The following is a 24,970-nucleotide window of genomic DNA, read 5'->3' as shown; positions in this document are numbered from 1 at the left end:
TAATAAATCTAAACTATACGAAGGCTCGTATCAACTCTCCCCTGGTTAAAATCCACCTTGTCCTCAAGGTGGAAACTACGAAGCAACAAAGTGTCGAACGCAGAAGCTTTGACGAGGCATCTCCTCCGGGATCAAACACATATCGAACAGTTGAATGCCTTCCTTTATCACCTCCAAGAACACTCAAATATGACGCGTCATTGCACGGAGGGATGAATCGCGCATCGACGACGAGTGATGTCGAACGATGAACAATACTTGGAATATCGGCATCAACGAAATCCACATAGAAATAGGCAATTGTCCTTACACCAGTGCAATCACCACCTCTCTTAAACCCACAGTTCGCACCATCCGTCAATGACATTTGAGCCACATTGAACGATGCGATTATCTTCTCCCCTTTACCAATAGAACCACTCTCCTCTTTATCTTCTAGCAATGTCTCCTCTTTATCTTCTAGCAATGTCTCCTCCTCTTCTAGCAATGTTTCCTCCTCTTCGACAATCTTCTCATCATATACCCCGACGAGCCCTTGCAGCGGCATATTGTCGGTCTTATCGATCTCTTCTATGGCCTCGTCGTTTGGAACATCAAGATTAGAGCCCCCATTGTGAGCGGCATTGTTGGGAACTTTCTCATCGTAAGTGGCCACGCCCTCATCTCCCTCCTCGGCGTAACACAATAAACACTGTTTGCACACATGACCCACCACCCATTTATCTGGGCAGTAATAACACAGACCCAACCGAGCTCGTTCCGCCTTTTCTGCCTGCGAAACCCGGACCCTCGGCGGTCTTGCCTGATCAACCGCACGTCCCGGACCTCCCTGGGTCTGAAACGGCGTCGGTAAAGGTTGCGATGACTGCTGCGCCAGAGTACTCAACTGTAGCCTCTCCTTCATAACTGGTTTAGGGCCTTGACGATCAAAATGATCAAGCACATCCTCCAAGAAATCCTGCCACGTCACGAAATCGTTATTTGCAAAATATTTGAATACCCAGTCCGCCGCTGGTTGATCAAATAACATGACTGTGTAGTGCAATCGTTGGGCATCGGGCATCATCAAATGATTGAAGTAAGATTGGACCCTCGAGATCCAATTTGATGCATTTGTCCCCGCGAAACGAGGAGGATGCATTTTGACCCGCTCCGGTTTGACATACCCCGCGATTTGAAACCTCTGGTGTGGGTCCCAGCAAGACGGCGGGCGATCGACTGACTGATCGTACCCTTTGGACTGGTTACGAGATTGGCGATAACCCATTTCCCAAGGTTTCTGTTGACGAAAATCTTCATCATCGAAGTCCTCTCCGTACTCGTATCCCAGTGGAGGTTTTGTATAGCGAGACCATGCAGGTTCCAGGTTCTCAAACCGCCGATCAGTCTTGTCTCTCCACGCAATCAGCTTATCCAAGCGATCCAGCAGGCGATCCAGTTTAAGGCTAACCGGATCATCATGGTGTGACCCCTCTCCGGGTCTGTTCTCCATCTCACCGTCGTCGAACGGCCGACGGTTGTAATTCCCAAAATCACGACATCCAACCGGCTGTTGGCGACGTGAAAAGACATCGGGTCGGGACGATCCCCAAACCGACTTACCGTTGTTGTTGAAGCGTTTCATGAGTACATAGGATGAAAGCACCAGTTGATACGACCCTTTGTCGTATCCCTTTCTCCGGCGTCCTTACGTAGGATCGGCGGCGATCTAGTTCGTGGCTGTGCGCGGAGCTCCTCCGTCGGGCAGCGGCGTGACTAGGGTTGATAGAACAATTCACGATTGTTTGTGGAAAAATAATATTTCTTTCATTGATTGATTGAATTCTTAAAATGATAACACCCTATCTATTTATAATGCTAGAATATCTACTTAATGAACAAGAAACAAATATATGAAAAGATATTCAAATCCCTAATAAATCTAAACTATACGAAGGCTCGTATCATGCAGGTTTGAAGAGATGTGGGAAGAGTTGCAGGCTGAGATGGCTGAATTACCTGAGGCCTAACATCAAGCATGGCAGATTCAATGAGGAAGAAGATAACATCATTTGCAGCCTCTACATCAGCATCGGCACTATGCATGGTCCTCAAAACAAAAGCGATCCAGGAAGCATTACACTGGATTTCGTACATCAATTCATTCGTAATGTTGTTTTGAAAAATACAATAGCATTTATATAGTTTGGATTGGCAAAATACACGGCAGGAATGTTGTGCACATCTACACTCTTCTCGCCAGCAAAGAAGATTGTGATGAAGTTCACTTAGTAGTTTACTATTCAAGATTAGCCTGAATAGGTAAGAAATACTACTAATATACACTAATCTATTGTTTACTAGATACCTCAAATTTCTTTTACTGCATTTTCTTTACCAGTTAATTTGAGGTGGTGGTATTTTGTTTTACTTTTTGTTACATACATACCATGTTCATTGAGGAAAGAGGTCTCCATATATTCTCAATGTTTATATAAGTATATGCCTAGCCAGCTACTTGATTATTGTAGAAAATGAATAATATTTGCTCAGCTCTGGATATTGGGAATCTGCATATCAGTTGCATAACTTAGAAAATACTAGTACTTGACATTTTTATTTTAAGATTCAATAATGTTCTAAGATTTTAAATATCATTCACTTTTGAAGCAACATCCTAATATGACTAGCAATCTAGCATATCCATCTTATATGTCATTGTGGCTTTATTTATTGTCTCATTTTGTCAAAATAGCAGTTACGTTCTCTCTTATTTGGAGTATGTAATTATTTTTAGACTTTTTGTGGACAATCATTTAAAAGGGGTGCTACCGCGTTGTTGAGTCAGTTTTCGTATTTATTGAGTTGCTAGTAGGCATGCATTATCCCGAACAGGTCAAGTCAACCTTACATGATTCGAATAAATAATTAGGAAAATTTAGATAAAAGGTGCTTCACTCATTCCCATGTTTACTATTTTTAGTTAATAGATTTGCATAAACATATTTCACTTATATATTTTATTACAAAATTAAAACTATATAATTAGAAAAATGGAGTCATACGTCAAACGAGAGTATTGAAAGATATTCAACTCCATTAGTTTACAGCAGTTTTGTAGTCATCTCTGAACAAAGTTGAGTCAAGTCAGCCTTGGCTGGCCCGACTACTTCACTTGACTTTGTTGTCTACACTTATCGTCTATCCATGGGAAGGTATGTGGGGTCCATCTTAAAGTATTAATATAAAGATAATACTCCGTTAATAGTATGTAGATCATCAGCAAAGCTGAAGTTTTATCACAATTTTGGAAAAAACGCTATAAGTAATTAGTAGGAGTAATACATTATTATTCTTACATAAAACAAGTAGCGAGGTATGATTATTAGGCTTGGTTTGTCTCGCATTTCAAAATCTCTCAATTATTTCATTTATTTTTTGTCTTTAAAATTTCTTAGTAGTTGTTTATGTTATCATAAAAAGTCGGGCATATGAGAATTTTGTGAAATTTTCAAGTAATTGATCCTTGTAGTTTTAATCAAACTATGTAACCACATTTATACTGTTTTTATTAATTGAATAGAGTATAAAATGGGCAGGTCAAATTCCATGAAATAACACCTCTTGTGACTTGTTTGATTTATGGCCGTATTTTTGCATCAAGTAATAACAATAGCAAGTTGTTGATAGAGTGCATTTTTAAGGAAATCCAAGCGATAGGTATAATCTCGTATATCGATTGATATGCCTGCGGAGGCGGCAGTCTCATCGACGGTGCAGCTGCTAGGCAATCTGCTGGCCAAGAATGTGCAGTCCCTGCGAGGCATCAAGGGAAAGGTGCAGTCCCTGAAAGATGAGTTGGAGTTGATGCAATCTTTTCTCAAAGACGCAAACAGAAAGCAAGCTAAAAACGAAGTATTTGGTATTTGGATAGGGAAGATCAGAGAAATTGCTTACGATGCTGAAGATACCATCGCAATGTTCGTCATCAATGTTGAGAGCACCAAGAACACAACGTTTCTCAAAAGATGCACCGGTTTCCCGAAGCGTCTTCACCAAATCCGCAGAATTGTGGGCAAGATCAAGTCCATCCGAGCTAGGCTTGACGAGATTCACAAAAGCCGAGAGAGGTACGGGATACTGATTGTCGAAGAGGAGGAGGAGGAGATGTCGCAAGTTGAATTGCTGCGGCGGTTGTGTCCTTGGCAAAAAGACGAACACCTTGTGGGCGTAGAAGATGTTGTGAAGAAATTGCTGCGAGAATCGATTCTGGATGAAGAGAAGAGAGGGCTTTCAGTTGTGGTTATACAAGGCATGGGTGGAATTGGGAAATCGACACTTGCCAGGGAGATATACAACCACCCTGACGTTGTTGCCGGTCCATTCAGTCGGCGTGGTTGGGTTGTGGTGTCGAGTGAATTTACGCCACAAGAGACGATCAAGCAGCTTATCTTCCAGCTGTCCAGATCGGATGAGGAGAAAAAGAAAGTGGTTGAACATATCTATAAATTGGAGCAGTCAATGAAAGATAAGCTGTATGTCCTACAAAACCTTCAAGAACTGCTTCACAGACAACTGGAGGGAACAAATTATTTCATAGTTCTGGACGATATGTGGGAGCAACCACATTGGGAATATTTTCAAGGTGCTTTCCCCAATCAACAAGGTATGTTTCTATGTTATTTTTGTTTTAAAAGTTTTAAATTATTGATTTAAAATATCTCAAACTTTAGATTTCGGTGTATTATTTTCTACGATGGGTCAATCACCATATCTGTACTAACGTACATGACTCTTTTAAGTTTGTTAGCGCAACTAAACAAAGTGGCATCTATGTAGCCTTTTATCCTACTTATTACAAACTTAAAGAGTGGTCTAATATATCATAAGCGTTTAACCGTTGTCCATGTAGAACAAGTTTTCACCGAAAATATCTCTTTTGAGTAAGGTAGGGAAATAGCTCACGGAATATAAAGTTTTTGATGTTTTGAACCCATTTTAAAGTTTATGAGAAATGACATAATTAGGCCAAAGTTCATAGTTTTAGGGACTAATATTCCAATATAAAATTACTATCCTTTACATGGAAAGAGAAAAATACTCAAAACTACACAAAAATACCAAAAAATTGTGAGATCTATGAAAATAATTAAATAACTAACAAAGTAAAACTTGAGGTAGTAATTATGCAATGAATCATAATCTCAAACTTAGTTTTTTTGTTTTTATGTATGAAAAGTTCAACAATAGATTAGCTGATTAGCATGAAAATAAAGTAAAATACTACTTAAATCTACCGTACCGAGAACGTCATACCGCATACCGTACCAAAAACTGCGGTATGACAAAATATCCTATACTGATACCATACCGAATTTTCGGTATACCGCAATCCAGTATACCGAAAATTCGGTATGGTTAATTTGATACCGTTACCTTACCATTATTGCGGTATACCTCACTTTTTACGTTATACCGAAGTACGGTGTGATATATCGTAATACCGAAGTACGGTGCGATATATCGTAATACCGTTGTTAAAAAAAATCTATTCTATACACAAAATATTTCAAAGTAGGATTTTCAGAGATTTTTCCTTTTAATTCTATTTTATATATAAATATATTACATATAAATAATATTTATATAATATTTCAACATATACCGATTTTTCGTCATGCACCAAAAATTCGGTATACCACGAATCTACGGTATATTCGGTATACCACGATATACCACGGTATAAGAAAATTGATATCGTTACCATACCAAAAGATTTCGATACGGTATCATACCGTACCAAAAAACCAGTATTTTCAGTATTATTTCGGTACGGTAACTGTGGTATTTCGGTATTTTTCCCCACCCCTACTTAAATCATGAAAATTAACCAATACCTTTTTTTCCAAAATTCAAACTCCTCTAGAATAGAGATTTGTTTGGTTTGAATACATATTTGTTTATATTATACTCCACTGGACAGTAGAATCGGAGTGATTCTAAAACTTAGTTTCTGTCCTTACAGATAAAACAAGTAGAATAATTCTAACAACTCGCAACAAGATTATTGCAAAGCATGATCAATATGTGCATAAGATGAAGCTTCTAGACCCCGAGAAAAGTTGGGAATTGTTCTTGAAGAAAGCATTCATTAATAACACCAATGGCACATGTCCAGAAGAACTAGAGAGTATTGGAAGACAAATTTTGGAAAAATGCGATGGTCTGCCATTAGCAATTAGTGTGGTTGGAGGCTTAGTTGTGGACACTCAAGACAGGAGTATATGGCAACATGTTTTGGACCAAATAAATTCCAATAATCTGAAAAACAACTTACCAAATATTTTGGGGTTGAGTTATCAAAATTTATCTCCCCAATTGAAATCATGCTTCTTATGTCTAGCTTTTTTTAAGGAAGACTTCACGATCCCGGCAGAAGTGCTAGTAAACATATGGGATGCACAAGGATTGATCCAAGACAAAGGAATTAGAAGAATTGAAGATATTGGGAGAGGTTATTTGAATGAGTTGATAAATCGAAGTATGCTTCAAATTCAGGATCAAAATATCGATGGCCAAGTCAAAAAATTTCGTCTCCATGATCTTCTTCGCGATGTATGTTTAAGCAAAGCTGGGGAGGAAATGGGTGTTAAGATTGATAAGGGGGAGGAGGGAGGATGTTCATTTGAATCCTCGTACAAACCTCGTCATAATGTTGTCTACAACAAATCTTCTGAAACTTTCCCTTTGAATCAAAATAAGCATATGCGCTCTCTTTTCCTCCTTAATGTAGGGAATAAGAGCTGTCGTACGGATATTCCATCTCCTTATTGGAATAACTTTCTAATGCTTAAGATTCTCTACCTTGATGGCTTTGCGTTTGGAAAACTCCCCGACTCTTTTCGGTGCTTGTTTGGATTGAAGTACTTGAGAATACATACAAATCGGAGCTACATTTATTTGAAGCTCCCAAGTTGGCTTTGTGACTTTAAAAAGCTCGAGTTTCTTTATGTGGAACATATAGAGTTCTCAGAAGGTGCACTAAAAATGGAAAACTTGCGTGACTTCGGTGCACGTAGTGTACGTGGAAGAACCATGAAAGTAGAGAATTGGAAAAATATAGAGAGTTTGAAGGGTATCAGGCTAGAGGATTGGGTGGAGATGAGCTCAGGAATAATGCCTAATTCTCATCTGCGTGAACTGCGCATAAAGGTATGGGGTAGTAGCGATGAAGATGATGATGTCGTAAGCAGGGGAAGAGAGTCCCTAGAAAAGATGACCAATCTTGTGAAACTACACCTATATTTAGATACTAAGGGGGATTATGTGCCTTGTAGAGTGCCCAAATTAATTCCCATTCTCGAGAGTCTCACGTCACTTAAACTTAAATCGGATGTTTTCACTTTCGAATGGCCAGCTGCAGGTGTGTTCCCTCCCAATCTCTCTCACCTAACGTTGTCGAACATGAAAAATGTTTCGATGGAAGAGTTGGGTAAGCTACCAAAGCTACAGTATCTTACCTTAAAGCATTTTCGTGATTATGTAAACATGTGGAGGTTGAAGATATTGGATGACGGGTTCCCCCGTCTCAAGGCTCTCTCCCTCAAAGCAATAAGACGTTTGACCGGTGTGGACATAGAAGAAGGTGGAATGCCATGCCTCAAACAGCTCCTGATCCGTCAATGCCCACAGCTCGAGAGTACTGAGAATCTGCCCAGACACATTATCGTATCATTTGCATAACCTGCAGGTGAAGCTACTTAATTGGTTGTGTTTTGTTACTCCTTTGTGTACATATATCTATAAAGTTGGCCTCATTTCAGGTTCTGACTTGCCAAGACTGTGATAGAAAGTGGAGTTCGAGTGATGAGTTGAACAAGAATAAGACTCGAGGTGTCTTGCGGTTTTATATCAGTTTTATGTAGTTTAACGTTGTTTTGTTTGGATTTTTTATTTTCATGAACCATATTTTATGCTTTTTATTTTAAGGATACAGATGGATCTTTGTTTGTAATTAGTTAGGCTAATGCGTTGCTTGCCTTTTTGAGTGCTTGTATGATTATATCCCGTTTATGTTAATTATTGTGCAAAAATTTCTATTAACAAAATAATTTATAGGAAAATTCTTTCTGAGATGGCATGGTGAGAAATTGAAAAAGACTATTCTAATTAGCAAAGCTATGAGAATTTAGAGAGAGGGTACATGTTTCAGATGAATGCTGAAATTGGGGTTCACAATGCTAAGCCCATTATTCATATTGGGCTTCAAAATGTTAGTCTAAGGTTGATATTCAGAGAGAGGTGAGTTGATGCCAAGCCCAATACCGGGCTTTAAAATGTTAGCATGAATAATTTTTATGAAGATAATTATCAGTCGATATATTTAATGCATTAATATAACCGCACCAAATTTTATACTCCCTCTGTCCCAAGATAAGTGAGCAAAAACTTTTCGGCATGAGATTTAAGGAAATGGGGTTTTGTTAGTAAAATGGAAAGTGAATAAAGTAAGAGAGTTAATAAAGTAGAGAGAAAAGGTAAGAGAGAGAATACCAAAAAAAGAAATGACTCACTTATCTAGGGACGTCCCAAAAAGGAATGTGAGTCGCTTATCTTGGGACGGGGGGAGTATATAATTGGTATGAGGTGTCGTTGTTAACTTTCTTAAATTGCTAAATCTGTTAACTCACTAATCTAGTATAATAAAAATGTCAACACGGTGATATTAAAATGTCAACATAAACTTATAGTGTATATCAACACGATGACATTAATATATCAACATAAACTTAATTGGCATTTTAATACATTGTGGGGGTGTTCGGTTTGCAAGATTGTATACTGGGAGGTTTGCAAGATTGTATACTGGGATTAAATTAGTAGTGTGTTTGGTTCAAGAGATTTAGTCCCCCAACTAAATCCTAGATAGATAATAATGGGATAATTAGTCATAGCTAACCCCCTATGACTAACATAATCTCACAATTCAATCCTAAATTATATCTTAATATTATTTTATCTAGAAAACCGAACATCACCTGTGTTGACATTGATATTTAAAATGTCAACACAAATTTGTGTTGATATTTTAATGTCATCGTGTTGATATTTTTAACACTGCTTTGATGAGTTAGCAAAATTAACAACTTAAGAAAACTAACAATATAACGCACCCCTCATCATCAGTATTATCATTTTTTGTTACAAACAAAAACATATTGTCACAATTGGTAGCCCATTCATCAGAAATATTGTGATCAGGAAAGCAGTTCACAGCATGATTACCTATATATACACATCTCATATAATTGTAGCTATATATGTATTTCACTCTTGTGGTTAAGAATCTTAAGATCATGATGGTCTAAGCAATTCCTTTCTTGGTGACTTGTAGGCGTGAAGTTGGAACAACGCTTTATTCTTTCTAGAATAGGATTTGGGTTTGTTTAGTTCATAAACGAGGGGGAATATGGTGTTGTATATTGTTGTGAAAAAATGTTTGTTTAGGGAAAGTCAATAAGCGTTACATTTGCATGATTTACATTTTTCATTTCTATAATCAAATTTGGCATGAATATAGAAATATCAAATAGTGCATGGTTTTTATGTTAAAAAGACTTAAATATATATGTGTGAATTGATTTGTGCATCATGATTTTCTTAACCTGACCTACGCGCCTACAACCATAGTGGAAGCATTTAAGTTCGTTTGTACGGAGTAAATTTTATGGTTCAAACCCAATCATTTTTCACCAAATAAATAAAATAGGTATAAACTAGTTTGTCTATGTATTTTATCACTCATTTTACTCAACTCAATCACTTATTCAAAAATATAGTTCCTCAGTCTCTTATAATTTGTCACCATTTGACCCGATACAGATTTTACGAAATATAATAGAAAGTGTGATGAAAAAGTGAGTAGCATGTGAGTCATATTTTTATATATTATTTTATAATAAAACGTACTTGGAATGAGTTAGTGGAATGTGAGGTCACTAATAAAATAGTAAACACGAAAGATGACAAATTTTAAGAGACAAATGAAAATAGAATAAGTGACAAATTTTCAGAGACGGTTGGAGTATTTCTTACTAGTAATATGTTTTTCATAACCTATAATAAACAAGTCTAACCAGTAGCCTTTAATTAAGGCCATATAAAAGAAAATGGGCCTACAATTATATCTCCATTGAAACCCACTATGGTCCTCACAACAAAAGCGATACAGAAAGTATTACTCCCTCCATCAGCCATTAGGAGTCCCATGGGCGACACAAGTTTTAAAAAATGTTAAGAAAAGTGGGTGGAAAAAAATTCGTGGAATAAGTGTCTCACTTGTATATATTAATTTTAAATGAAATGTGAGTGGAATGAGTTAGTGTAAGGTGAGACCCTATTATCATTCAGCGGCGGATCTAGGTGGGTTCGGGCGGCCGACCCCACTGCCAGCCGTGGAGAATGGCAGGGAGACGCCCTCCATCGCCCGCCGACCCCATAGTCTCCGTACCTTCGACCCCATCCTCAACACCCATATGACGACGGCCTGCTTCTTGCTGTGAACTGAAGTTTAATTTCCTATTAATTTTCTATTAGTTGGGCTTTATAAACTGGATCATCTTATTTTATTACTGATTAAGTTATAGCCTAACTCATTTTTCACCTTGTATTTTAACAGAAATTCCAACATTAATTCAAGGTTTCATAATAATTGAAGTTGAACAAAAACCTTGTATAAGTTTCAAGTTTCAACACTAATATTGATAGCCTATAACTGACTTTTCTATAATATTAGTTGGGCTTTATAAACTGGATCATCTTGTTTTCATTCTTTTCATTTTGGGGGTTTCGGTTTGCATGATTGTATCCGGAATTAAATTTAGTGTGTTTGGTTCAAGAGATTCAATCCCACAACTCAATCCTAAATGAATAATCATGGAATAATTAGTCTTAGCTAACCCCATATGATTAAAATAATCTCACAACTCGATCCTAAATTATATCTTGGTACTATTTTATCTTGGAAACCAAACACCACCGTTGTGGACAAATCAATAATTATTATAATTCGTATTCCATATTTTGTTCTCTTAGTCATAATTTTTTTTCTCTAATTTAATTACTTTTGCTTTTGATTATTCGTTTTATTATACTCATTTTGTCTCCTAAAAATAGAAACTTTTGAAACGGCACGATAGTCTTAATGCAAAATTGATAAAGTAAAAAAAAAAAGAAAAGTGTGTTAAAAATTCTTAATATAAAAAGTTTATATTTTTAGGGGATGGAGGAAGTAGTAATATTTATTTTATCCTACAGACCACATTAATAAGTGATATATGAAAAGATTGAATATGTCTAGACTATTAGTAATTTTGTTAAATCTATTCAAACTATTGCAAATAATTTTTAATGAAATAATTTCAAGTCATTTTGTATATGTATACTAATTTGAGTAAACTTTCGTGTACAATATAACATAGTTTTATTTAAAATTTAATATTTTTATTAATAAAATAATATTTAAATATTATATTACTGTCTCGTTTGATCCGACCCCACGAATATGAATTCCTGGATCCGCCGGTGTTATCATTTATGGTAAAAATAAACTGAGACTTCTATTCGCGGACGGACTAAAATGGGAAAACCGACCTCCTATTCGCGGACGGACTAAAATGGGAAAACCGGACTCTTATTCACGGACGGAGGGAGTACATTGGACATCGTAATCAATTCACTTGTTATTTTGTTGGAAAAATACAATAGCGTTTATTTAAATTAACCGCTAAATAATGATTTCCTTATCCATCCCATCTTAAGTAAAACTTCCTTTTCAACACGAAATTTTATGTAGTGTCGTTCTATGAGGTAAGTTGATAGAAGATAAAATAAGAGCAAATAGAGAGAATAATATTTTTAGTTTGAAAAATACTATATCATTTAACATCCTAAAAATGTACTCCCTCCATCTCCCAAATTTTGTCCCAGTTTGATTCGACACTGGTTTTAAGAAATTGTTTAACTTTGTACTAAATGGATGTGTATGGTGGAATAAGACCCCGTATTGAGGAGATTAAGAGGTGTATTAATGTCTATTTTTGACAAGATTCTAATTAGAATAAACTTTAAGAGACGGACCAAGATGGTAAAATTTTGGTGGATGGAGGGAGCATCACTTAGAATGAGATGGACGTGAAGTGCTATAGGAGTATTTCAAATATCTTACAAAAGTAGAAAGAAAAGAACCGTCATTCGGCACAATCTAGAGCGACGTACTCCCTCCTCCCACTTAAAATAAAACATTTAAAAATCGGCACAAGATTTTATTTTTGTGAGTTAATAAAGAGAGAGTAAAGTAAAAGATATGAAAAAATAGAGATAGAGTTATTTCCATTTTAAAAAACGTTTCATTTTTAATAGGACAACTGAAAAGGAAAATGTTTCATTTTTAATCGGACCGACTGATTATTAATTAAACTGCCCGATAAATTGACCAGCTAGACCGAAATCAAGTCATGTTTATTTTATTACGACCCATGTTTGACAAACATTCTACACTTACTTGGAATTGGAAAATTAAATTGACTAAAAGTCGTTTGAGGTTCTAAATATATGGCGATTTTATAATTTTGGTCAAGAACATTATCTTTTAAATTATTGCATTCTGAAAAAATAAAAACGGTCTTAATTTATTTCCTTTCCGACGAATCTGACAAATTTTTAATTCTCAACAATAATTAATTTAATTTTGACTAGATTAACAACTTTTAATTAGAATATTTAAATTGTTTGAAAAATAATATTGAGAAATGAAATTCCAGTGGGAGAAAAGCAAATTGAGGGGTCTCATAGTTTATCGCCGGCCGATGACGAGGACCAGCGTTCCGACTCCGTCCAATATGGAAATATAACGATAGAAATGAGTTCAAACTTCACTAAACTATATTACACATATTTTTACACGTCATGTGACCTCAAACAAGTCCACACATCAATATAATCTTTCCCAATACAAGACAATGTTATGCACTTAAGTTTCCTACACGATCAATAAGGTCTCTCGCCGACATAATTCCCAGGTGGGGAGTAATTACAAGTGATGAACACATCTCCGGCGTCGCAAACAACTCGAGCGTGTTGAGTTATTAAACTCAATTACTCCAAGAATATGAAAAATGACGAAGGTGCTGCATCACCGCCTCATAATAGTGGTGAAAATTTTGTGATTTCTCCTGGCTACTGGCTAAAAAGATGCTTACAAATCCTCGTGGAAGAATATTTATCAAGGTATTGATGAAACCACGTTCGAAAAAGTAAGTGCAGCCACCACGTCAAAACAAGCCTGAGAGATTCTGATGAATGCTTTAACTGGCGTTGATAAGGCGATACGAGTCCGAATGCATATCCTTCGTGGCGAGTTTGAAAGTTTGGCGATGTCTGAAACGGAAAATATTTCAGACTATTTCACAAGAACATTAGTTAGTGTGAATCAAATGAAAAGGCAAGGAGAGATAATTGAAGATGTTCGTGTCATTGAGAAAATTCTTCTTTCCTTGACGTCGAAATTTGTGCATGTCGTTGCAGCAATCGAAGAATCAAAAGATCTCAACACTATGTCAATCGACCAGTTGCAGAGCAGCTTGGAAGTCCACGAGCAACGCATAAAGAAAAAGACCACTCCATCACTTGAGCAAATGCTACAAGGGAAGATGTCAATACAATAAGACAAGAAGTTTGAGCCCGGGACATCACGTGGCGGATACAACCGAGGTCGAGGCCGAGATCGAGGCTATCGTGGCCGAGGAGGACGCAACCAACATTACCATTATGAAGGAGGACGTGGCCAGAATTATCAAAATCAAGAAGGACGTGGCCAGAATTATCAACATGAGGGAGGACGTCAATATTCCACCTATCGAGGCAGAGGTCGAATCTCTTATGGACAAGGAGGACGAGGAAGAGGGCAATACAGAGGCGGTTATTCTCAAACCTATAATCAACAAGAGTTTGATAAAGCAAATGTCGAGTGCTATACTTGTCATGAATTCGGGCATTACAACTATGAGTGTCCAACAGCCGGAAATACCAGGTCCAATCAACAAGTCAATTAAGCCGAAGGTGGAGGTGATGATGAGCAAGTAATTTCAACCTCTTTTTTTACTCATAAAGGACTTGAAGGTGATCAGTGCAGCACGTGGTACTTGGACACTGGAGCTAGTAACAACATGTGCGGGAACAAGGAACTCTTCGTGGAGCAGAAGGAGACATCTTATGGGGATGTTACTTTTGGAGATTTCTCAAAAGTTGCGGTGCAAGGAAAAGGTAACATCTTGATTAAGTTAAAGAATGAAAATCATGGTTTTATATATGACGTCTATTATGTACCCGCCATGAAGAGCAATATTTTGAGTCTTGGTCAATTGCTGGAGAAAGGATTTGATGTTAGTATCAAGAATTCTTATTTGTCTATCAATGATGCTCGAGGTAGTTTGGTTGCCTGTGTGATGATGTCCAAAAATAGATTATTTGCATTGAACATGAAACATGATATGTTGAAGTGCATGAATGCTATTGTTAAAGATGAATCGTGGTTATGGCATTTGCGTCTTGGACATCTGAATTTTGGTGGTTTAAAGCTTCTGTCTACAAAGAATATGGTGAAAGGTTTGCCGCATATTGACCATCTTGAAGAAGTTTGCCAAGGATGCATACTGGGAAAATATCACAGGCCAAGGTTTTCAAAAGAATTGAGATGGAGAGCATCACGCCCGTTGGAGATCGTTCACACTGACGTTTGTGGTCCTCTGAAGCCTATTTCTACCGGAGGTAATCAGTACTTTCTAACTTTCATTGATGATTACTCTAGACAGACTTGAGTGTATTTCTTGAAAAGGAAATTTGAGGTGTTTGATATTTTTAAAGAGTTCAAAATTCTTGTTGAAAGACAGAGTGGGCACTATATTAAAGTTCTCAGATCCGACCAAGGTGGCGAGTTCACATCCGATCTGTTCGAAAAGTTTTGCAAGGAGCATGGAATCATTCACCAGCTTACACCTCCATATACTCCTCAACTGAACGGTGTTGCTAAAAGGAAGAACCGGATAATTCTTGATATAGCGAGGAGTATGATCAAAGGGAAGGACTTACCCCGGGAATTCTGGGCTGAAGCTGTCGCAACAGCAGTATATCTCCTGAACCGGTGTCCCACCAAAAGTGTTCACAACATGACGCTCGAAGAAGCATGAAGCTCGTTCAATCCCAGTGTTGCACACCTGAGAGTTTTTTGCTGCGTTGCTTATGCCAAAATTCCTGAAGCTTGAAGAATAAAGCTTGATGATAAAGGTGAAAAGTGTATCTTCGTGGGATATGGTGATCGAGTAATGGGTTACGAATTGTATAACCCACTCACGAACACGGTAATCATAAGTCGCGCCGTGGTGTTTGAAGAAGATCAAACATGGAACTGCGAGGATAAAAAAGTTGCAAGCTCGTCGGAAATTGTATCTGATCAGCAAGAAGATGCACGTGAAGTTGAAGAACCGGATTCACCAACATCATCTCAAGGTCCAGTCGGAAGGCCAAGAAGAATGCGCAATCTGAATGATATATATGAAGCTACCGAAGAAGTTGATGAAGCTGTAGAGGAAAATGTTAATCTTGTTTGTTTTCATATGAATGTTGATCCTATTGCTTATGTAGATGCTGCACAAGACAAGAAATGGAAGATTGCAATGGATAAAGAAATCAGTACGATCGAGAAAAATGATACTTGGTCTTGACAACACTACCAGAAGGCCGAAAAACAATTGGTGTGAAATGGGTGTACAAAACAAAGAAAAATGTCAATGGTGAAGTGCAAAGGTACAAGGCGAGGTTGGTGGCGAAAGGATACAAGCAGAAAATTGAAATTTATACTCCGTATGAAGATCTTGAAGAATTGAGCTTAAGGGAGGATGTTGAGTTATTAAACTCTATTACTTCAAGATTAAGAAAAATGATGAAGCTGCTGCATCACCACCTCATAATAGTGGTGAAACTTTTGTGATTTCTCATAAAAAGATGCTTACAAATCCTCTACGTCATATAGTGGAAGAATACTTATTTGTTCATAGTCAAAATGAAGCCACAATTCCAATATGTAATAGGCGGTGGAATATATGGTTTGTATTTGATGGCTTTCTAATTAAGCTAATCATGACACGTAGTGGATATATGTATACTAGGTAGCTAGTTTATCCATCTTTGAATATCTATAAATAGGTGTAGTTGTAGTTCATTGTATCCATCAAGAAAAGAAGAGAATTGAGTGAGTTAGAGGGAAAGAGCCGTAGCTCAAGTTAGAAAGAGTGAAGAGTGTTTTGCAGTGTTGAAGCATTGTTTGTGTGTATTTTGTAATATTTTTTGTGAGAAGCCTATTAATATTTATCCTCCATATTTCATCCTTGTTGAGTGCTGTTATATTTTGTGTGTCAAATATCCAACAGAGCGCACCGATCTTCTTTGTACTGCTCCACACAACCTGCGTGTAATGGCCGCACATCTCGCCGGCGGCGCAGCTGTTAGTGTCGTAATCGTAGTACTTCTCCTCATCGGCCCACGCACCCACGGCGTCCATGGCCGTCCACGCCTGGCCGCTGCCCAAGTATATGTTCTCGTCCAGCGTGAACCCGCCGTCCGGGAACGAGTGCTCCACCACGCAGTCGCGCCGCCGCTGCCCGGCCCAGCGTAAGGGCAGCTGCATTTTCCTTGCCCGCACTAAGTTGTGCCCGTACAAGAATTGTATGGCGTCTCCCACGCAGTTCCAGCACAGCTAGCCTTGCGACATTCGGTATATCGTCTCGTTGCTAGGCGGCTTCCCGGCGGGCGGCGTGGCATTGGACAAAGTTGTTATGGTGATCAAGAGGAAAAGAAGCATGTTGTGCTTCATTTTATTGATTTTGAAAATAGGATGGTTGGTACCACTTATATAGAGTATATAAGTAGTAGTATGTCACTTATCTTTTGTCAGCAATGGTTGTCTACTGTATGATAACATTTTTTTTATGTGTTTGTTTCAATTCTAAAATTCTAATTACTTTATCATAAAATATCATTGGTGTACCTAATCGATATATTTTTAATATTTAAAAAAGTCAATTTTGCAAATTATTAAAAATCAGTATATATATGATCGATTACTATTATACTGGAGTATTTTATATGGAAAAAAACAAATCCAACAATGATTGTGTATATAAAATTGAGTTTCAAATGGTAATTCATAATCTATTAGAATCAAAATAAATACTCCCTTCGTCCCATAAAAATATGGGCATTTGAAATTACACTAGAATTAATGCACAATTGGTAAAGTAAGAGATATAATTTGTAAAGTAAGAGAGATGAGAAGTATAGTTAGAGTAGTATTAATGGATAGTGAGATCCACATTATTATTAGTGTTTAATGAGTTGTAATAGTGAACCATAGTGGTATAAGTTGTAAATAAATTAATGTATATCATTATATGACTATTGAGTTGGGGACAACTTTCTATAAATGGAAATGTACATATTTTATGGAACAAACAAAAATAAAAAGTGCGCATATTTCTATGGGATGGAAGGAGTATAAATTATTATTTTTTATATGACTGATGAGTTGTGCTCGCTAAAGATGTTCACTCAACATTAACGGCATACCTATCAATTCATAAAATAAGTTTGAGTTGATTATTGAGTCGATATGATTGGAATTCATCATGCATGTGAATGTTATCTATAACGAATTTTTTATAATTAAAGAATAAGAAAGTGTGGTATTGATATGGACCATGCATTTGCATGAGAGGTGGGGTAGAGGCAGTGGCGGATCTAGTAAGGAGCAGGGGTACAACTGTACTCCCAAATTATGATATTATTATTGTACAATCAATAGATAACTTAGTTGATTCCCTAGCCTAGTGGTAAATTCTTCCATTGTCAACTGAGTGCCCCAGGTTCGATTCCCTCTTACCCCATTTATTTTAGTCCATTTTCCTCTTTATTTTAGCTTATTCATTTCAGTAAGTGCTTTTTCTCCTCATTTTAGCTTCATTTAATTAAGTACTTTTCCTATTTATTTTAATTTCTTCATTTCAAAAAGTACTTATTCTCCTAATTTTAGCATCTATTTTATCAATTATTTTTTCTTTTCATTATCCTCTGTGCTAATGCGTCTTATATTGTACTACTATTTCTATTTCAAATTTATGTATGCACTTTGTTTTTAAAACAATTTCTTATTTTATAAAGATTATGCATTTCAATTAATTTCTAATGTATTTTAATATTATTTTTTTTGTTTTAAATTCTTCTATCATATTTTGTTTTTTTATCTTCTATGTTTTTAAATAATTGAAACACTAAATATTTATTAGTAAAAATAACACGAAAAAGTTAATTTATTAGTAAAGATAACCCGATCTGTTAAAACAATTTATTTATAATATTCAAATCTAAGAACATTAATTTAGAATAATGAAAGTCATTTAAGTAGTAACAACAAAATTAAAAATAATTCACATTTATGTATAATGAATAATCTTAGTTTAAAATACAGTTAAAAATTTTGATTGAGAGAATAAATTAAAGAGAAGAAAAAAGATTGGTATTTTAAAATTTCAAATTACTACAATTATTTATCGTACCCCCAAACTGATAATACTGGATACGCCCCAAACTGATAATCCTGGATACGCCAGTGGCTAGAGGGCCAAATAATGAGTTCGAATTTAGGAAGTTTGATGCAAGAAATGTACGGTGTTGGTGGAGAGAGCAATATCATAGATTATGGGGTGCATTGCAAGGGACAAACTATATTATTAGGTCTCGTGAAGAGGAGCCGTGGCCGATCAATTGTAGCCGTGAATTCACGTGGCCAGGAGATATATCCACTCCATGTCTTACGCGTCCTATTTTTTATCACCATGTTATCTTGTGGGATAAGTGAGATGATGATGCATACGTCCATTCTATGGTAATAACTCGTTATTTCAAAATCGCAATCTATATGTTGTTTTTTTTATATAAAAAACGGCGTTTAACATGAACCATGACATTAGCGAGCACTCGGGTGCTAGCTAGGACGCTAGCAAAATATCGTGGTACTGGTGCTCGCGCAATACCTCACATTTCTTTGTCCTAATATTTCAATAGAACTCCATAGAAACGTGTGGAAGTTAGCAAGCGAGTCGGTTCCTGCAAATTATAAAAAAATATAAACATAAAAAGTTAAAGTGGAAAGAGCACCGTTTAATATTATAGAAGGACTAGAATTAATGCAGGGAATTCGGTCGGTTCGATTCTGACCTAACCGACAACCCGGTTAACCGATAAGGGCATCAGCAGTGGGCGCCCTAAGGCGCGCCACGTCATCAGTTTTATCCTCCTACCTCCCCACGTGCAGTGGGGCGCCCTAAGGCGCGCCACATCATCATTTTATTATTTTGTTTAATTAATTTAACTGTTTTCAAATAACAAGTAACGAGTAAATAAAAAACGTCTAAATAACAAACGGCGAAGCTTTAATAAAAAAAAAGTTACACCATTCATCTTACAAAAAAAAATTAACTAAGTCGGACCAATTCCCAACTTCCGACGCAGCTCATCGAGTAACGCTCGGAGATATTCGGCTTCATCGGGGTCGGTACACTTCTTGAGGGTCTTGTGCATCTGCAACATCGTCCTTGCCATCGACGCTGTTGCTAACGACTCAAACGCAGTGGCCGTCTGGGTCGGGAGCTCTTCCGGGAACGGAGCTGTGGTTGCAACGGTCGAGGATGAGGTCGCGGCCGCCTTCCCCCTGGCCTTCGCAGCCTTGACGCAGGGAGGACGCCGGGAGGACACCGGTGTGCCGGAACTCCCTTCATCCACGTATGTCCGGTTGAGGTCAACCGGGTGATTGTCGCTGCCGCTGCTCGTGTAATCACTAGCTTCGGTGATCTTCGTACTCTTCCGCGCACCAGTGTGCAGAATTCCACCTTGGAACTTCTGTTTGTCCCTCAAGAGCGCCCAGATGGCCTCGTGCTTGAATTCGCCGAACATCGACCGGTACGACAACAGCGCTTTAGAGCGCACGTCGCTCAAGCTCTCGCCGCTCACCTTTGCCCGCGTGAACTTCTCGAACTCCACCGCGTACAATTTCACTTGCTTCTTCACTTGATCCCAGTGCTTGCGGAGTTGCTCACGCTTGCGCTTGTACGCGGTCGGCGGCTTGGCCGAATTGTAGAGGTCGGCGATGCGCTCCCAGTACGCGATCTGTCTCTGGTTGTTCGCGAATATCGGATCTTCCGATATATCTACCCAACACCGGGCCAAAGTGAGAGTTTCGTCGTCGTTGTAGTTCATACGGCCTGGGGCGTACTCATCGCAATCACCGGGAGGCGGCAACTTCTGCGCCCGCTGCCGGTTCCGCTTCTTTTTAGCTGGGGCGGAAGCGGTCGCGGCAGGTCGGGATCGGCCGCTGCGGTTGGGCGGTGCGGAGACGGCTCCATGTCAGACAACCCATACGATTCCGTACTGAAATCGGGATCGTAATGGGTGTTGGTGTCGAACGAACGATAATCGTCGGGTTTTGTACCCGGCCAATGCGCCTCTCCGCTAAACGTAGGACTATTGGGACTTGAATCTATTTCGTAGTAATTATGTAAATGTAAGTTTCGAAAGTGAAATCGCGTGAAATGAAATGTTACAAATGAACGTAATTTATAAAAAAACAAAACCGCGTGCCATCGTCCGCATCGATCGTCCGCGCAAGCCGCAATGGAGCGGACGATGGGCATCGTCCGCGCTATCCTCCGCGCCCTTAGTATAGGGCGCGACGATCGTCCGCGGCCTATGGCACGCACCCGCAATGGGGCGGACGATGGGGGGCGCGGACGATGCGCGCCATCGGGCGTGCCATCGTCCGCCCCATTGCGGATGCTCTAAAAAAGTAACCAAGATTGAAGCACCGGAATTGGCCTCGGTTCAGTTCCTAACCGAATAGGGGCGAACAGGAACCGAAATTAAAAAAAATTTATGCCATTACTGCATACGAAAAATGTCCACCCAAGCCACCACTTGCGCTACATTGCACTTTTAGTATTTATATTTGTAGAAAGAATGAGGTATGTACTACTTTATATTAGAAATTTAAAAAAAATATAAAAACAACCTATATATAATGTGCTTAATCTTACAAAACAAAAAAAAGTTTACAACCTGCTCAATCCAAAATTTGAAATATTTTAAAAAAATAAACAACTCCAAGCTCAAAGCTTCCAAAACAACAAGGTCAATCAATCAAAGTATACAACTTACTTATAATATGTTTAATCAAAAAGTTGAAATATGCAAAAACAAAGCTTACAACCTATTCAATCCAAAAGTTGAAATATTAACAAAGGTAAACAACTCCAAGTTCAAAGGTTCCAAAACAACAAGGTCAATCCATCAAAGTTTGCAACCTACTCAATTCAACAATCATTCAAAGTTCAAATATTCAACGGAAAACCTCCAAGTTCAATATTTTCAAATTCCAAAACAAATGCACTATAAATTTAACTTTCATTATGATCGCTTGAATAAGTTCTTTCCAATTCTCCATATTCTGCATCGTCCAACGGCCACGTCACTTTGCCATCCTTATGGAGTGCCTCCATCGCTGTAAAAAATAATGAATTAAAGAAAATGAGTTTAAAATGAAGAATAAATAAATATATTAGTAAATAGCAATGAATTACTCACTTTCATAGTATTGCTTTTTCAAAAATGGTATTAGTTCTCCTTCTTCTTCTTCTTCCATGAGATCGGCAGAACTAGAATTAGACCTCAACCAATCCTCGAGCATATCAAAGCTTCTACCATTTCTGGTGCCAAAGAGTTTCTAAATATCGACAGCACACACCCCCCATGCTGAATGTCGACTCAGAAGCAACGCTTGATATAGGAATAGCAAGGATATCTTTAGCTATCTCTGATAGAATAGGAAAGGAAATACTGTATGTCTTCCACCACATAAGAATGTCAAAATGCTCATGTTCACTAGCCTTGTATTGCTTCTTTGCGAAGTAACAAGTGAGCTCTGAGCTACCATCTTCATCATCATCCTCACTAGCAACATAGAGAAGATTACAAGAAATTTAACCAAGAAATTGTAGACTAGTCGATCTATTCGACACTTGGCTAGATGAAGCTGTTCGTGGTTTTGTTTGGTCGGCCATTGGACTGAATTCTCTATTGTACAACTCAAATAAGTCAAAGATTGACTTTCTCAACTCCTCTGCCAACTTTTTTGCCCGTGCATCACCATACACTGTCTTCAAACAATACTGCACATACTTCATCTTTTGTCTAGGATCCATCATTGCATCAATGTACAAAATTTTGTTCATGTTTGGATTAAGCTCATGTTCCTCTAATCAATACTCCCTTCGTCCTGGCCTAAGCGAGACGTTTCTATTTTGGCACAAGAATTTAGGTAGTGTTGTTTAGTGAATGAAATTATTGATAATAAAGTAAGAGAGAGAGAGAAAGTAAAGTAAGAAAGAGAAAGAGAGAAAAAAGTAAGAGAGATGATAAAATAAGAAAGATAAAGAGAGAATAAAGTAAGAGAGATGATAAAGTATGAGAGATGAGAGGATAAAGTAGGTGAGAGGAGTTAGTTGATTGTTTCCAAAAAAGGAAACGTCTCACTTAGGTTGGGATGTACCAAAAATGAATACGTCTCACTTAGGTTGTGACGGAGGGAGTACTTACCAAGCTTTTCCATAATCTTCTTGGCCATGTATCTAACCTCATCATTTTCATCATTCTCCAACCTTTTTATGATAATGAATAAGTCACACATCTCCATAAAAAATGAATGTGATGTGACATACGTGGTGCCATAGATGAGACGAGTCATATCATAAAACGATTGGAGAAAACTACACATCTTCATCACTTCAATCCAATCTTCTTCTCTAGGTACGCCAACTGTGAGGTCGTTGTGTTTCAGGTTTCTCAAATCCCTAGCAAACTGGGGAGTGACGTTGCTAAACAGCTTCATAGCTGACTCATATGGAAATGCCGACTCGAGCATTAAGTAAGTCGAGTTCCATTTAGTAGGTACATCTTGACACAAGAATTTTTTGGTATCAACCTTACATACCTTGGCAATATCCTTAAAGGCGTTAGACCTAGCTAATGACCCCTTTATCCATTCACGGCTTCTCTAACTCGTACAATAGTCATGCCTATTTGTTTCATGTTGTCTTCGACAACCAAGTTAAGTATGTGTGCAACGCACCTCTGATGAAAATATTGCCCATTGGCAACAAGCATGCCTCTCGCATTGAAGGTGGACTTCTTTCCTTGATTGCTACACCATTGCTTTTAGCATTGTCCATGGTGCAACAAAAAAGCCTTGGAATGTCCCAGTTCGTAAGAGCCTTTATCAACACATTGGCAATATCATTCCCCTTATGACTAGTAATGTCAAAGAAGTTGATTATTTTCTTATGCAACCTCATTCCTTGTCGATGAAATGTGATGTAACACATATAAAGCTTGTGTTATTGACTCCAGTCCAACAGTCGGTGGTAATTGATACTCTACCCATGCCTGGTTTAGAGAAAACCACTTTCAATAGTTCCCTTTTCTCTAGAAACATCTTCACACCATCCGATCTTGTTGTGTATCTGCTCGGGATCTTAAAGTTTGATAACATATCACGGCAGAATAAATGAAATTCCTCTCGTTTATCTCCTGCATAAAGCGTATCTGCCCCTTTCTTGGATGTCTTGCCGTAATTCATCTTGGCTGAGTATGTGTTACATTCTTTTCCGCTTCATGTTTCTTCAAACATGAAGCATGATGCTTCCACCTAGCGGATGTGCCATTGTTCTTCGGATCAGCAGCTATGAACCTTTCACACCTTTTGCATTTTTCTTTTTGAATTGAATCTTTAACCACTCTATCAAATTCTTTCCATATATCCGACCTCACTACGTGTTTACGCTTTTTTGATGCCGGCGGCGCCATTCCCTCTCACTCGAGCCCTAGTTCTTCAACTTCAATATCTTCAAGCATATTATCGTGGATTGGCTGATTGCTCCCTATGTCTTGGGTGAAAGACTCTGAATTTGACATCTTCAACTGCAAGTCTGCACAAAGATAATTGTTACTCCCTCCGTCCCACTTTAGAAGTCTCAGTTGAGTTTGGCACGGGTTTTAAGAAATGTAAAGGAAAGTTGGTGAAAAAAGATAGTGGAATGTGGGTCCTACTTTTTTATATTAGTTTTATAATAAAAGGAGAGTGGAAAAAGGTTAGTGGAATGTGGGGCCTAATACCATTTATGGAATATTCCAATCGGGATTCCTAAAGTGGGACACTCAAAAATGGTAAACCGGGACTCCTAAAATGGGACGGAGGGGGTATAATTTTTTTATAAAAAGGATGCCACTAATAGATACAGTATATTGCAGACAGTATCAAAGGCTAATACATTGGCTGGTTCAAAATTATGGTGCTTAAAATCTCATTCTGTTAAGCATCCCACTGCCACAAATCTGAACTACTGTGATATTAATAAATCATAAGTATATAGCATACCTTGTTTTACCAATCTCTACCAATTCACGTTGTTCACATAGTAAAACATGCTATTAACCTCGGCATCTAATTGAAGAGCTCAAATCAAACTCTTATGACATAGCTAAAAAAATTAATAAGTACAACACTTCAATACTCAAAATATTCCAATAAATCAACCTTCTTCCCTCAGCAACAAACATCACTAAAAAAATCACCAATTTTGTCTAATTCATTGATTCAAACAATAACCAAGAAACCTCCTAAAACACACACACAAATTCTGTAAAATTGAGTAAAGAAAGTAAGAAAATACCACAATTTCACACAATGTTTCAAGAATGCAAACAAATAATAATTCCCATAATCAATCCAAATCAAGTCCTACTATTCTCGGCCCCTTTTCAATTACCAAACTTA

At 37.7% G+C, this 24,970-nt stretch overlaps 2 protein-coding genes across 2 annotated transcripts; one reads left to right on the top strand and one right to left on the bottom strand.

Annotated features, from left to right (window-relative positions):
• Nucleotides 1-3,723: 3,723 nt before the first annotated feature.
• Nucleotides 3,724-8,072, top strand: LOC121804862 (probable disease resistance protein At1g58602). Its single transcript, XM_042204561.1, has 3 exons — nucleotides 3,724-4,645; nucleotides 6,005-7,729; nucleotides 7,803-8,072. The coding sequence occupies exons 1-2, from the start codon at nucleotides 3,724-3,726 to the stop codon at nucleotides 7,720-7,722; spliced, it is 2,640 nt and encodes an 879-aa protein (XP_042060495.1). The 3' UTR covers nucleotides 7,723-7,729; nucleotides 7,803-8,072.
• Nucleotides 8,073-13,026: 4,954 nt separating this feature from the next.
• On the bottom strand, nucleotides 13,027-16,895 carry LOC121803909. Its single transcript, XM_042203482.1, has 4 exons — nucleotides 16,287-16,895; nucleotides 15,127-15,288; nucleotides 13,743-13,969; nucleotides 13,027-13,106 (listed from the first exon to the last, which is right to left on the bottom strand). The coding sequence occupies exons 1-4, from the start codon at nucleotides 16,718-16,720 to the stop codon at nucleotides 13,027-13,029; spliced, it is 903 nt and encodes a 300-aa protein (XP_042059416.1). The 5' UTR covers nucleotides 16,721-16,895.
• Nucleotides 16,896-24,970: the final 8,075 nt, after the last annotated feature.

Source organism: Salvia splendens, chromosome 5 (assembly GCF_004379255.2).
Source record: "Salvia splendens isolate huo1 chromosome 5, SspV2, whole genome shotgun sequence".
Taxonomy (NCBI): domain Eukaryota; kingdom Viridiplantae; phylum Streptophyta; class Magnoliopsida; order Lamiales; family Lamiaceae; genus Salvia; species Salvia splendens.
Note: the sequence above shows the minus strand (reverse complement) of the source record. Positions and strands in the feature narration are given on the sequence as shown.

Coding starts and splice junctions, on each gene's coding strand:
- LOC121804862 (XM_042204561.1), top strand. CDS start 3,724: ATGCCTGCGGAGGCGGCAGTCTCATCGACGGTGCAGCTGCTAGGCAAT. Junction 4,646..6,004: donor TGCTTTCCCCAATCAACAAG/GTATGTTTCTAT, acceptor CTGTCCTTACAG/ATAAAACAAGTAGAATAATT.
- LOC121803909 (XM_042203482.1), bottom strand. CDS start 16,720: ATGCAGCTGCCCTTACGCTGGGCCGGGCAGCGGCGGCGCGACTGCGTG. Junction 13,970..15,126: donor TTCAGCCCAGAATTCCCGGG/GTAAGTCCTTCC, acceptor TGTTGATTATAG/GTTTGAGAATAACCGCCTCT. Junction 13,107..13,742: donor TCTCGGCCTCGACCTCGGTT/GTATCCGCCACG, acceptor AACACGCTCGAG/TTGTTTGCGACGCCGGAGAT.